Here is a 15,825-nt window from a genome sequence, read left to right on the forward strand (position 1 = left end):
CTCTCCCAGCAAATACTCGCTCCACAATTCGACCCACAAATTCCCACGTGTGCCCAGTGAGAAGCTTTTGCACTGGCCCTGGGTGTTGTAGATCACACTGCTCTCAAACAACAAGCTCCTGCTCCCAAAATCCTCCCAAAGGCTAGTGTCTCCCTGTACTTCCTTCACCAAAATTCTCCCGGCACTTGCACCTCAAAATACCTTTGGAATAGCTCTTGCATGTTCCCCTACTGCATCCTCCTAAAGTACGCACTGATTGAATGATAGCTGAGTTTAACGCCCTGAATCTTCTTCTGCACTCCTCTAGAATAATAGAATGGAACCTCACTAGGGTGGCACTCGTGGTCCACCAAAGAGAGGGTGAGTTCTCCGCTTGGAGAGCTCGTTGCTAAACAGCAAGTGACCCGGCTAAGCAACTCGAGCGACTAAGGTTGAGTTCAATAGGCAAAAGATGCAAAATGAGGCTGGGCCTCCTCTATTTATAATTCGTGGGCCTCTTTTTCCCATGTGGGCCCCCTCCAACTAGCAATTCGACTTTTTCTCCTTAGCCATTCGAACTTCCCTCTAAGGTAGTGTGTATTCCCTTATGTGGGTGGCCCCCACACTTTACCAACAAAACATTTCGGCCCCTTTTTCCTTCCTAAGTCTTTTCCCAAAAATCTCATGGGTCCCATGGCTTCCAAAATTGTCAAAATTGTAGAACAAATAAACCTGTGACAAATTAGTTTAGGAAGGGACATTACAGGCTAGCTCCCTCCTCCCCTTGTGGCTAATGTATCTTTGTTCAACCCATATTTCTTCACTAGATCTCCATCACTTTATACAGTTTTAATTCTTGGGATACCCTACTTGTATAGCTATGCTTATGTCATTTCATGTCCTACTGCTCTTCTACCCATTTTTCATTTAATTTCATCTCCTTTTAAGGGGGTCCTTCGCAACCCCTCTATTTTAGTTTGGCTATTATTATTGGTTGCAATCACTGGTCCCTTTAACCTACTTTGGTTCTTTTGTGGATGTTAATAGAAAAGATTAAATTTGAATTTGAATATATTTCTTTTCAATTTAACTAGCATACCTAAACTTTATATCTATATATATCACTCTTTTATTGGGGAAATGCTGTTTATAGTAACTTACAGCTGTCCTTTGGCTAAGCTGCTCTGCTATGAGGGGAATTCTATGTCATGAAAAACACCCAGGAGCTGCACCTCGACTGCTTATGGTCACTCTTACGTTACATTAAAAGGTTAATTCCACAAAAATTATTAGACCTTTACAAAAGGGTGCAACCAGACAAAGAATCAGAAAAACAAAAACACAAAAGATTTTGCATGTAGACATGATTTACTGGAGTCAACAACACTGTAAAGAATAGTCCATCATGTGCAATAAATCTACAGCCCTTTCCTAAATTGCACAACATTCTAATCCAGTCTGTGCACTATCTTATTGATGGTAAAGCAAAACCAATATCTGTGACTTTGTTCTACAGCTTTATGTTTACCAATGTAGAGCAGACAGTCTAGTTCTTTGATGCATTTGACAGTAGTGAATCTCTGAGGCTCTTAGTCCTCATAGATGTGACTTCAAAGAATGGTTGCATGCTTCACTTCCATGAACTAAGAGGAATAAACTTAAAAACCGTCATATAAAGCAAAAGAGTTTTGTTCTTGAGTACAAGACAGATATTATAAATGCATATAAACATTTATATGGAGAATGTTGAAAGGCCAAAATATCATAGGTAAGAATTTAAGATTTCACCTATCTGGTACCTTTATTCCAAGAAGACTTGGACTGGCTTCAACATAAGCAGAACTCTGAATTGCAATAGAGGCCTTGTGAACAGCAATTTTTGAAAGAGGTTGATTATCATTAGGATGTGAAGAACCCATTCTTAAAATATTTGACAAAAGGAAGATCAACCCGAGCAGCCTCCAAGTCAGCCTCATCACATATATCTCCATCAAAAACTCCATTTTTTCTTTCCTAGTTAAACATAACAAATGTGGTATTAGTACATATTACAATCAAATTTAATTTATAAGGAATTTAGAAACACATTTTTTCAAACTCTGTTACATGAACCAAAGTATTCCCAGAAGGCTGCTACCATTTTAATTGTAAAGAAGTTGACAGACTATATTAAGTCAATTTATGTTGCCAGGTATACTATTTACATATATCTTTTAGAAGCATAAGTAAACTTAAAGTACAAAATGCAGTGACTTGAATATCAAACAAGAAGAGGTCATCATATATAATCATTAAGTCAATATCTTCATGCTTTTAAATATATGAATAATGGCTTCCAAAGAACCAAAACTGGAGTACCATGGTTAGATCACCTCCTTTTAATGGCATTGTGGATAGGAATGGTGTTAAATATAGGGTTCAACTTCAATTATCAAGGAGATATTTATCATCCTATACCAAAAAGAAGTTGAACGTATTTGTCACCTTTGGTAATAAACAGGTCTGTAATCATATTTATTATGCATTGAAAGTTCAACCTCAACTTGAATTTTAGGTACTGTTACCCCTCATGTCAACGGGGGTACATAAAAAACTTTTGCACTATTTATCACCATCGTTGTAAGCCCAAGGTCACAAGTTAAAGCATTGTAACAACCATGTGAGGTTTTGTATTAGGTGTCTCAGACCTGTGCCTTGTTCTCATTGCCTGTATCATGTTGTCTTGGTCAAACAATGGCTGGTGCCTTCTAGTTCATTCTGGGTCCCCTTTGTCCTGTTACCCAGCAAAAGTGGGTGACCCCATAAGAGAATTTTTTCTCCTAGGCATCTCTTCATCCGGCAGCCCTTGATAGCCACCGACGTAGCTGATGTATTGTGCCATTTGATCTCCACTCCCTGAACTAGTCATATGTCCCCTCGCCCATTTGTCAAGAGCATATGTTTGAAGGTGGGAAATCCAATCCTAAAGGTATGTTTTTCATTGTGCAATCGGGTGCTTATGCTTGTTTTTCCTTGCGCATATTGGGCATGGATTACTGGGTGACTTGGAAGAAGGAAGGGTTTTGACTGCAATTTTGTTCTCTCACCTTAAATGGGGGGATAATCGTCAATCCTAGTCCCGTGGGATCTCCCCTATTGACAAATGGCTTCAAGAAGGGCACTAATTGGGAAACCCCAATTTTAGTAGGAAGGTCCCATTTTCCCATTTCACATTTTTCATTTCCCTCCACATATTACAAGCCCTATTTCATAATCGTCCCTATGTGGGTCCACATTACCACTGGGTCCCCAAGGCACTGGTACACCCCCTCCCCTTGTCCACATGTCTAAGTCGGGCTTGGAACTATGGCCCCAGATGTTGATGCAACTAAAAGAACATTAAAATCATATCTTGGCCACAAGCAAGAAACAAAAGAAAAAAATATCTTTAAATGCAAAAGATGGTTAGGACATTTAATATAGCATGTCAGCAAAAGCCAAACATGACCTCTACCCCTTCATCATGGCCATCACCCTGGTTCCTAGGGCCCTTGAGTGCCCCACACACCATCAAGGAACTCATGCACGTCCCAACCACTGTTGAGTGATAAATACCCCACCTTAAGGGGGTAATAGTTACTGCATATCTCTCACAGCATGGTCTTATTTCCTAGTGCCCCGAGCAGTAATACAAAGAAAATTCATAAAAAAGGCAAAAAGAAAATAATGAAGGGTGGAAAAACAAAGGTCGGGGTAACTCATGTATCCACAATTGCTCCCTCCTACATTTATACACCCAAATATGTGGCCATCCCTCGCCATTACTGTTACCCACAATTTTGTGGGTGATATCCCTAGGAGAAAAATTTCTCCAAGATGGTCCTCAGCCAGCAGCCACCAACTAGCTCGTTGTGCCATTTCTCTGCCATTGAGCCAACCACGTGGTCTCTCACCCATCTGTCATGATCATATGTTTGAAGGTGGGCCTCCCGAACCTAAAGGTATAACTTGTCATTTGGTAATTGAGTATTGTAGTTTTCTTATCATGGACACTTCTCGGCATAGATTAATGGGGGGGATTCAGCAGAAAGAGTGGGTTAGGTTTGTTCTCTTGTCCCTTAGACCTCTTTTGGATGTTAACCTTGGACCCTAGTCCCATGGGATCTCTTTTACTGACCCTTTGGCTTTAGGGATGGTATTTCATGGGAAACCCTAATTTTGGTTGCTTGGTCATGCTCCCTCATCTATATATATTACTCCCCTTCCACTCATTGTAACTCCACTCATCATTTCTCCCACCTAGGTCCACATTCCTCCACTGGGTCCACAAAGGGTTAGCTTTCCCAATCCCCGTGCCCACACCTTGGGTCGGGCCTGGAATGATGTGCCAGAGGTTGATGCTACTGAAAATAAAAGTAAAAGCATAATTGGCCAGACGAGGATCAAGCAGTAATGATCTTAGTCGTTGATTAGCTTCTAATCTGGGTCGTTGAATGTCAATGAGAAGATTATTTAAGGGGGCTTGAGGGTCATTTGGAAGACACATAGAGAGTTGATCAGTCAGATCGAATTGCTGAAGCTAGAGGCAGCGCAATGATTTCGTAGTGATCACGCAAAGAGGGGCAGAGAGAGTTTTGGCTGGAGGATCTTCTCCAAAGCCAAGAATACTCAGCAGAGAGACAGAGAGACACACAGAGGAGGCAGCGCAGTTGGCAGAGAGGGTGACGCAGAGCCAAGAAGGGCTCACGCAGGGCCCACGCAGAGCAGCGCAAAAGCCTTCCACGCAGAGGTCCGAATTTGCTAAGGAGGCTGATGTTCTGAGCCGGGAGGGCTGGAGTCAGCTCCTGAGAGAAAATCGATTCCCAGCAGAGGTGATGCAGTGCCTTAAAGACTAACGTAGGCCCACGGAGGGGCAACGCAGAAGTAGTCGGGGAACTCGTTGGTTCAGGTGCCAGATTCGCCGAGACTTGCAGTGTAGAGTGAGGTAATCTCACTAATTTCTTCCGTCGAGTGATATTCTCTATACTAGATTTCCAGCAAGGCATCCAGAGATTGTATTCAGAAATAACTTCTTCTTAATAATAAAAACCCTCAGATCTATTGCACCGGTTTTCCTGCATTGGGTTTTTCCAGGGACGTTTGTCCAAAAATAATTGTGTCACCTGTGTTGTATTTTTCTCTTGTTCAGTTTCTTGTTTCGGCATATTGTTTTAAATGTTGTAGGCATTTACCGTAGGAAACTGCAAATAACATGTTCATGTAAATCTAACAAGTAGGAGAAATATCATTAGTTGCTGCAATAGGGATTCCGGGTTTAGGAATTTTCACATGGTATCAGAGCAATGCAAGTGAAGCAAGAAGAACAGTGCTAGAGAACCCACGCTGAGCAGAAAAGGAAACCAAAATAGTAGCAGTTCGAATCCCCAGAGGGTTTGCGCAGTCCAGGCCAGGAGGGCTAGATTTTCGAGGAAAGTCTCTCTCTGAATGATTCGACAGAGAGGAAGGGCTTCCAGATCGAAATCTTGTCGTGGCAAAGGGAGCAGCGCTGGTCCTCAGCATGAGGAAGAGCTAGTGGAACGCAGTTTTTCGACAGGCAAATTGTTGGGCTGAAAGACGTCAGAAGAGAGAGGAGAAGCACCGTGAGGGAATTTTTCCTTAGTAGACTTCCTACCAAGAAGTCGTTTTCTTATTGGATGAGCAACAACAGTAAGAAGCAGAGAGGATCAATTTGACATCTTCGTGGCATGATGGCAACCAGTGGGTTGAGAGATCAGGATAGGTTGGATGGGGCATCCAACTACGTCACCTGGAAGGAAAGGATGTCATTCCTTTTAGATGAGTATTCTCTCAAGACCTATGTCGACAGCTTGGTGGTTGTGCCTGCACATCCAGGTCCATTAAAGAAGTACCGAGAAGAAATGGTGAAGGCCAAGAGGATGATCCTTGAAGGAGTAAAGGATCACGTGGTTTGTCACGTCGCTAGCAAAGGGATTGCTAAGGAGATGAGGGATGCCTTGGCAACGCTGTATCAAGGATCTTTCGAGCAGCGGAAGATGTACTTAGAGAAGAAACTGAGATCTGCGCAGATGCAGAAGGGGGAGTGCATAGATCCATTCCTCACGAAGCTTCAGGAGACTCGGGATGAGTTAGCAGTTGTGGGGTCTACACCTCAAGGGTCCGAGTTGGTAAGACTGGCCCTAAATTTTGTTTCTGAAGATTGGCAAGTCTTTGTCCAGAGTATCCTGGGCAGGGCAACTTTGCCAAATTGGGATGAGATGTGGGCAGCTCTTAAGCAAGAGGAGTTGAGGAGAGACTTGGTCAAGTGTAAGCTTGACGGAAGCAGCAACAGTGGGTCGAAGCCCAAGGAGGAGGAAGAAAATGCAACCCTTGCATCCAAGGGGCAGCAGGAGCAGCGGAGGCGGAAGAAGGACGTCTCGAAGATCAAATGCTTCAGGTGTGGTGAAATGGGTCACTACGCAACACAGTGTCCTCTCAGGAAGAAGGACAAAGATGAGAAGCACGATCTGAAGGCTGCACCCGCGAAGATCGAGGAGGAGGATTTCGCCATGACAGCCTAGGAATCTCTAGGAGGGAGGTGGGGTGATTTAGAGTTGGAGTTCCAAAGGACTGTAGATGGACAGGATCCTTGAGGAGCCCACCTCTCGAATCAATACTTTGTTATGGGAGCCCAGATCAGAAGTAGTAGGATGGACCAATGTCAGTTCATGCAGAGGAGTGTTGGAGCGATAGATGCAGTGGCTAGAACAGCAAGTCTAAGCAACGTAGTGCAGAATAGCAGCAGTGCAAGGAGGCACAGTGCAATAGCAACAACAGCGCAGTGACTTCAGAGGGATAACATGGGACTAGCAACAATCAGATCTTCAACATCGAGATGCATCTATGCTAAACACGTGTTCAGTAATTTGGGATGTTTTTCTGTTGTTGATGCAGTAGCAGTAGCAGTTTGTAGTGCAGGGGCAGTTGGCAGTGGCAGTGCCAGCAGCAGCACGAATGCAAAAATTTAGAGGGATTTGTAGTGCGGATGCAGGGTTGATAGTGGCAGTGTCAACAGCAATACAGTTGCAGCAACAGCGTAGTCGGTGTTTAGCGCAGAGAACAATGTTATGAAGTTAGGGTGATGCTTCAGTGGGAGGCATTGCTAGAGCACATTCCTTGCTAAGAGGGGGTGTTGAATTATGGTAGCATCGGATGTGCTCTACGTCTCAAATTTTGCAGGGAGGCTTGGGCACATGTATTCCAAAGAACCCAGAAAGCGTTTTGGGAAATTCCACCCGAGATAGTTTTATTAAAATAATTAATTTTTTTGAGACCCTAAGTCTAAACTTAGGAAATTAAAATAATTAATGGGTATTAATCTAACTGTGGGTGTAGCTTCTAGAAGAAGACGAGGATCAAGCAGAAATGATCTTAGCCATTGATTAGCTTCTAATTTGGGTCGTTGCATTTCAACGAGAAGATTATTTAAGGAGGCTTGAGGGTCATTTGGAAGACACACAAAGAGTTTATTAGTCAGATCGAATTGTTGAAGCTAGAGGCAATGCAGTGATTTTGTAGTCATCAAGCGAAGAGGGGCAGAGAGAGTTTTGGCTGGAGGATCTTCTGCGGAGCCAAGAATACTCAGTAGAAAGACATAGAGACACACAGAGGAGGCAGCGCAGTTGGCAGAGAGGGTGACGCAGAGCCAAGAAGGGCTCACGCAGGACCCACATAGAGCAGCGCAGAAGCCTTCCACGCATAGGTTTGAATTCGCTGAGGAGGCTGACGTTCTGAGTCAGGAGGGTTGGAGTCAGCTCCCGAGAGCAAATCGATTCACAACAAAGGTGACGCAGTGCCTTAGAGGCTGACACTGGCCCATGCAGGGGCAGCGCAGAAATAGCCAGGGAACTCGTTGGTTCAGCTACTGAATCAGCCGAGACCTGCAATGTAGAGTGAGGTAATCTCACTAATTTCTTCTGCCGAGTGATATTCTCTGTACTGGATTGCCAACAAGGCATCCAAAGATTGTATTTAGAAATAACTTCTGCTTAATAATAAAAACCCTCAGATCTGCTGCACCGGTTTTCCCGCATTGGGTTTTTCCGGGGACGTTTGTCCAAAAATAATTGTGTCAGTTGTGTTGTATCTTTCTCTTGTTCAATTTCTTGTTTCGGCATATTATTTTAAATGGTGTAGGCTGCATTGTATGTATTTCAATGTTTGTTGTAGGAAACTGCAAATAACTTGTTCATGTAAATCTAACAAGTAGGAGAAATATCATCAGTTGTTGCAATAGGGATTCTAGGTTTAGGAATTTTCACAGTGTGGGCTTCCCTTGTATTAGCTACCTTTGTACTCCAACATGTGACCCAGGGCTGCCCCTTTCATTCCCTACTCCATTCATCTCTTTATCACATGCCACCATCTTTTAAAGGGTGTACCTTGGATATACTATCCCTTTTAGAAGTAGAAACCACTTAATAGGATACTTGGTTAACCCCATTTGGAGCTTGAAGACATTAGCACATGCCAAAGCCTACTATGGAAGGGCATGCCATTATGAAGCCCCCACCTATTGTCCATGGTTTGTAAGCTTGTTAACTCAATTTCCTTGATGACTTGTTGTACTGGAAGCCTAGGGGACACATTAGATCTTATGCAAGATTGTAGATGGTTTCCATCTTGGGTTTGGACTCCCTATATGGGGTCCTAACCCTCTAGAGGGCTATATTGGCACATGTAGGGTGTGTGTTGCGAGCCATGGGCCTCCAAAGCAGTAGACATCACTCCATGGATCCCCAGAAATGTTCATAGATTGTTTGAGATTCACCTATTGGACGAGTAAAATGCACCTAGTTCACCATGCCGAGACAACCCCACAATTGTACCATGCACTTGGTAGATGACCCAGGACTTGTATGTTGATGTGGCATTACTTACACCATCATCTGAACCCTTACAGATGGTCTACAGGCATCTTCGACCTACTTGGAGGCCCATGAGGTCACTTGGGTGCCCTCACACCCATTGGGAGCACCAAAGGTTTATTATTTGGAGAACAAGGGGCCAACCCCTTATCCATTACTTTTGGGAGTCCTATTTATCATTCTGGCACTTATGAACTTCATCAGGCTTCTTAAAAGGCCCAACAATATGTATTATTGATCATCCACTTCTTGAGAGACTTATTCTTTTGTTTATGAGCTAGTCTGGTGGGTTGTCACAAAAATTTATTTGTTTTGCACATAATTTTATTTTAGGGGCTAATGTAGGCCCAAGTAGCTAAATCGAATTCATTAGGAGTATATAAATACAAATGATGAGAGTTCATTTCTCATCATAGCTTGGATTTGGAACTAGTATCTCTTTAGAGATTTTCACTATCCTTCTTGGATGATGAATTTTTGGAGCATGGAATGAATTTTGATGTTTGGATAATTTTCATGTCTTGGAGCTTCTTGATGGCAAGTTTTTGGATGATTGGATATATCCTTATACATGTAAGTACATTTTAATACTATTCTTTCTTTCTATTTTTTTCATACATTGTTGCTGGGATTTCGTTATATTAGGGTTTATTGGCTACATCTCTTATGTGAAGTTGTGGAAATTTTGTTTCTGGATAGTGAATGCTTCATGTATGGGCCATGTATAATGAATGAATGTTCCTAGGGATGTTTCATTACTAAAATTCATCTTGACAAGCCATTTACCTTGCAAAACGAAGTATAAAGTCTTTGAAGCTTCTTTTGTTGTTGCCCTAGTGCCAAGCGAAGTTGTCTTTGAGGCCTCCTTGACCTAGAAAATTCAAAGGTCCATAGTCATAATTCTACCTAACTCCAATCTCCCCAAAGGATTAGGCACTGGTCCACCCAAAGGTGATCACCTTAAACCTATTTTCCTTCTCCCCTTTCCTCTTCTCTAGGTCTAGTCCTCTAGGTCACCTAGGGCATCAATTATCTCACGATCTAGCCATCCAAATACTTTGATTTTTGGTCCACAACTGCACTGGTGTGTCCTCAAGAAGCCCTCCAAATTTCATGAGATTCCGACGATGGATCTTGAGATATCACGAGCCCTAGCTCGAAGACCAATTCTTGCCCTTGGTTTCCCTTAGGCTAGAAACCTCACTGGGATCCTTGCATTGCCTTTCATTGAAAATTCATTCCTTGATCCCTTTCCCCTCCCTAATTAGGTCAAGCATATCATTGGTTGCTAAATCCTATCCCCTTGACCGAACCTCGGGTCCACTTGGTCCCGTGTGGTCCCATGCACTATCAAGGTTAATTCTTCAAAGATCACCTGGAACCCAAGTTTCCTCTGTTATAAGACACATACTCAAAACCTAACCCTAGAAATTTTCCCCAAGCCCTTCCTAGAGAGCCTTCCATCTTGTCTTCCAAGACAAGCAAGCCACATATTTGAGCCTCTCTTGTGAATAGGCTTCCAGGATCACCCCTCGCCCTATCATTGGTCCATCCATTCTATGAACCTTATAATAACGGGTCTCCTCCCATCGGTGAAAATTCGTTGAGTAGGGAGCCTTAGTCGAGGTGATAGTGTGCTATCGCTCCATTGTTACCCTTGACCTAGCAGTTGCCCCTCTAGGATCGCCTTCTAGGACACCTGCTAGTTTGAGCTGTAACAACGACCATCTAGGAGAAAAAAATTCTCCCATATACATTATCCACTAGTGGTGGGTGACTGTCCCTATTGTTGATTGCAGGTTTTGCAATTTGATTTTACAGGACACCAAGCTACTTTACTCTAACCCCTCTAACCAACAACCTAAATTGAAGAATAACATCATTACTAGTTAGGATACTTTCTCTACATTTTTTAGTACTCACGTGACATATTTAACATCAATTGGTGTAGTATCTTTCTATGTTTAGTTTTCAACTACATATGTATACACAGAAATCAATAGGATAGCCAACATAATTAACTCCACCACATCTTCTTGACCCCATTTAAGGAACTAGTCTTACTTGGAGATGGTTGAGGTATCAAGAGGGAATCCTCCTTTGGCCTTTATGTACAAAATTGGGTCTAAAGAGCGGGGGTTCATGGCAAGATGACAATGGGACTTGTTACCGCAAAATCTAGCAGGCCTAGTGCAAAGCCCCACTACACAAATCTAGACTTTATGGCAACAAGAGATCAACCACCACTGCCACCTCAACAGCCTTTCTCCAATTGTTTAGTGGTGAATTAAATCCCACAAGGGAGGCTTCCCTATATAGATCACCTAAAGGATATTCAACAAGAAGGGTTTAAGGTGATGCAAGGTCTAATGCTTGGATAAGGTATTGGCGAAGCCTAGAAGGCTAAGATAATCTTTACCAAGGTTCAAGTACTCTATCCTTAGACCTCTTAAATAGATTAGTGAGTTGTTATAAGTTAGGGTTTGAGAGATATTCAATGATATGGTATGCAATGTCATATAACAGCTAGAAGAAATAGTCTTTCAAACATAGATCAATAAAGTAACAAGGCTATCAATTAGGCATGCAAGGTTTAAGGTAGGAAAGTGAGTTTTTATGGCTAAAACATGCATAAAATAGTAATAAAAGAGTTTTACCATGCAATTAATGCTAGGATTTTCCTTTTTGAAGTAATTAAATGTAATCCCTGTTAAGAAGGCAATAACACATCAAGTAAGATTGCTTTTAAACATGATTTCAAAGAAAAACCACAACCTTCACCCTAACCTAGATACCTAGAAATTAGAGAGAAGAGAAAGAAAATGTGTATAGAGAAAAGGTTGATAAGCACCTAATGCCTTGATCTAATTGGACAATAGAGTCTCTTAAGGCAAATTCCATGAAGACAACCTTGATGAAGAGGGTGAGAGAGCAACAATCTCTATATATAAACCCTAGAGACTTCCTTAGATGGGATATTTTAAGTTCAAGAGATGTACACATTAGAGTTCTCTTGAAGGATTCAAGGAAAATGATTTTACATACTGTTACCAACCAAAAGTGGGTGACCCCTTGGAGAAACTGTTATCCTATTCATCTCTTCCAGTAGCCAGCTAGCAACCCCTGAGAGCCACTAGTAGCTGATATGACATTCCAATCATATCTCTATCACCTGCATCAATCATATCTTTCCTCGCCCACCTATCAAGAGCACATGTTGGAAGGTGGGCTTCTAATCAGAAGGTACTTTATTCAATTTCCAATCAGGTGCTTATGCTTGTTTGTATTTGTGCAATTTGACATGGATTATGGGGTAACATGGAAGAAATAAGGATCTTGGTCATGATCTTGTTCCCTCACCTTAAATGAGGTGTTAATTTTCAATCCTAAGTTGCACGAAACACTAAAACGTTTCAGAGTTTTCGAAACGGGTACGTTTAGAAATGTCACCTCCCAAAAATGGAAACTTTGGCCGAAACGCCGATTGAAACATCATATATATATATATATATATATATAAGTGAATAACACATTATCTTGCAAGTAAAAAGGGAATAAGACCCATAAATGACAATTTAGAAGGAAAACCAAGTCTATATTAACTCTCATAGATGATTACATGATGGTTGAGTTTCGGTCGAGTTTCAGCCGAGTTTCGGAATTTCGAGTACGGGTACGACCCAAAACGTCGAGTTCTTAGAAGTTTCATGCAACATAGTTTCAATCCTAGTCCAGTGGCACCTCTCCTACTAGTCCAATGGGTATAGAAGGGGCACTACTTGGGAAGCCATGATTGAGATAGCGTAGCCCCATTGCTCCTTATTCCATACTTACCACTTTCCATCGTACATTATAAACCCCTATTCCACCTCCCTTCTTTGGGTTCAACTAAGCACTGGTTCATCGAGATTTGGCACCCACATATCCTCATACAAGGGTAGGGCTTGGAAATGTACCTTGGGAGGTTGATGCATCTAAAAGAAACAAAAGGAGCATATGACGGCCATAAATCAAAATACAAAAGATGGTCGGGACTTATGAATTAGCACTTGAGCAAAATTTGAGCATGAGCTATGTTACCCACCATTTTGTGGGTGATATCCCTGTTACCCACCATTTTGTGGGTGATATCCCTAGGATAAAAAATTTACCCAATATGGTCCTCAGCCGGTAGCCAGCGGCCCCTTGCAGTCACCAGCTAGCTCATTGTGCCATTTCTCCACCACCTGAGCTAGCCATGTGGACCCTCGCCCATCTTCCATGACTGTATGTTTCAAGGTGGGCCTCATGAACCTAAAGGTATGCCTTGTAATTTGGAAATTGAGTATTGTAGTTTACTTATCATGGACACTTCTGGGCATGGATTAATGGGGGGATTTGGCAGAAAGAATGAGCTAGCTCTATGCTCTTGCCCCCTAGACCCCTTTTGGGTATTAACCTTGGATTCTAGTCCTGTGGTATCTCTTTTACTGACAATTTGGCTTTAAGGATGGTATTTCATAGGAAAATTGCGTGGACTCACTCCTTTATTCACTTATATTACCCTCTTTCCACTCATTATTACCCCATTCATCATTTCTCCCACCTAGGTCCACATTCCTCCACTGGGTCCACATAGGGTTAACTTGCCCCTTCCCTTTGCCCACACCTTGGGTCATGACCTAGAATGAAGCTCGGAGGTTGATGCAGCTAAAAAGAAAGATAAAAGCATATTTGGCCACATTCAATAGGAAAATGTACCACAAATGCAAAAGATGGTCGAGACAAACACATTTAGCACGTGGACAAAAGCCAATACATGAGCTCTACCCCATCATCATGGCCATCACCCTGGTTCCTACAGGTTCTATGAACCTCCTTCATCATATAGGAACCCATGATTATCCCAACCCCTGGTGGGTAATGAACCGCCCTACCTTAAAAGGGGGTATTCACTGCTATATCTTACACATCATGCTCTTACCCCTTGAGCCCCGAGCAGTTAATCAAAGAAAATGATAAAAAGGAACAAGGAATATAAAGGGTGGAAAAATAAAGGACGAGACACCTCATGTACCACAATTGCTCCCTCATATACATTATAAACCCAAGTGTGGGCTTCCATCTTATTAGCTACTCGTGTACCCCAACATGTGACCCAAAGTTGCCCCTTTTTATCCCCTACTTCATTCACCTATCTGTCACATGCCACCACCTTTTGAAGGATGTACCTTGAACCTATTATCCCCTTTAGAAGTAGAAACCACCTAATAGGATTATTGGTTAACCCCATTTGGAGTTTAGGAGACATTGGCACATCCCGAAGCCCATTATGGAAGAGCAAACCATTATGAAGTTGCCACCTGTGGTCCATGATTGGTAACCTCATTTACTCGATTTCTCTAATGAATTGTTGTATTGGAAGGCTAGGGGACGCATTGGATCTTATGCAAGATTGCAGATGGTCTCCTTTTTGGGTTTGGTCTCCCTATACGGGGTCCTAATCCTCCAAAGGGCTACATTGGCACATGTAGGGTGTGTCTTAAGAGCCATGGGCCTCCACAGTAGCAAACATCTATCCATGGATCCCCATGGTCATTCAAAGATTGCTCATGGTTCACTCATCGAACGAGGAACATACACCTGATCCATCAAGCCCAGCTGGCCCAGATTTGCACCATACACTTGGCAGATGATCCTCGCACGATGATGTGGCATCACATACACCATCATCCTAGCCCTTGCAGGTGATCTACAAGCACCTTCGATTTGTTTGGAGACACATGAGGACACTTGTGTGCCCCCACATCTCATTTGGAGCACCACAGGTTATTACAAGGGGCCAACCCCTTGTCCACTGCTTTTGAGGGTCCTACTCTTCATTGTGGCACCCATGGACCTCATTAGAGGGCCCTACGACATACATAGATTATTATTTGACCTCTTGAAAGGCTTATTCTTTCATTTATGAGCTAGTTTGGTGTGCTTGTCACCAAAAGTTGAATTATTAGAACATTATTTTATTTTTGGGGCTTATGTAGGGCAAGGAGGTTAATTTGAACTCCTAATTGTGTATAAATACAAGTGAGATGAGATCATTTGTTCATCATCACTTTGGATTGGATATTTTCTCTCTCTTGAGAATTTCGCACTTTTTCTAGAGGAAGAATTGGAGCTTTATGGATAAATTTTTATGTGTGGATATTGGTTTATCTTATCTTGGAGCTTCTCTTTTGTCAATTGTGGATGGTTGGATATATTTTGTTACATGTAAGTACATGCTTTTAATGTTATCTTTTATTTACCTTTTCATATACATTGGACTAGGTTTTTTGCTATTTCTAGAGCTAATTGTTGCATGCATTTACTACTTAAAATTGTGAAATTTTGTCTCTATTATAGCATCTCTCAATATATGGGCATCTAATGTGAACGAAATCTCCTATGGGTAATTCTATCAACGAATTGACCTTGATAAGCCACCCTCTTAGCACATCGAAGTATAAAAGCTAGAAGATTGCTTCTCCTTGACCTAGAAGGTTAACGAATTGGTCTTGAGGCCCCCTTGATTGGGAATCAAAGATCCTCACTCATATTCATCATAGACTCTATTCTCCCAAAGCTAAGGCACTGATCTACCAAGAGGTGGTCACCTAAAATCACATCTTTTTCACCTTTCTCCAGGTCTAGCCAAGTTGGGTCACCTAGGGCATCGTTTTCCCGGCAAACTACCCATCCAAAAAGTTCAATCTCTTAGGGTCTACTGTGTTGTTGTTTCCTCAAGTCCTCCAAATTTGAGACCATTGTGACGATGGAGTTGTGAGAAATGCTAGGCCCTAGCTTCAAGATCAAAATTTTCCCTAGCATCCCCAAAGGCTAGTACCTTATTGGATCAATTCAAACCTTCAAGTGGATATTCTTTCTTTGATCCATTTCCATACCTTGTCCAGGTTAGGGAAAATCA

General features: G+C 42.2%; 1 protein-coding gene across 3 annotated transcripts in view; it reads right to left on the reverse strand.

Moving 5' to 3' along the window:
- LOC149266617 (nucleotide pyrophosphatase/phosphodiesterase-like) overlaps window positions 1-15,825 on the reverse strand; it is a 409,817-nt gene that overhangs the window by 285,620 nt on the left and 108,372 nt on the right. For 2 of the 3 annotated variants that reach the window (XM_089430764.1, XM_089430769.1), the window contains exon 2: window positions 1,779-1,992. In XM_089430764.1, the coding sequence (XP_089286890.1) occupies window positions 1,779-1,982 (204 nt within the window). In that variant the 5' untranslated portion in view covers window positions 1,983-1,992. The remainder of the gene's footprint in view (window positions 1-1,778; window positions 1,993-15,825) is intronic. The other variant, XM_089430774.1, reaches the window with a different exon arrangement.

The sequence above is a fragment of the Pinus tabuliformis genome, chromosome 6 (genome assembly GCF_031772625.1).
Source record: "Pinus tabuliformis cultivar Carrire ecotype Pingquan chromosome 6, CPIR1, whole genome shotgun sequence".
Lineage (NCBI taxonomy): Eukaryota > Viridiplantae > Streptophyta > Pinopsida > Pinales > Pinaceae > Pinus > Pinus tabuliformis.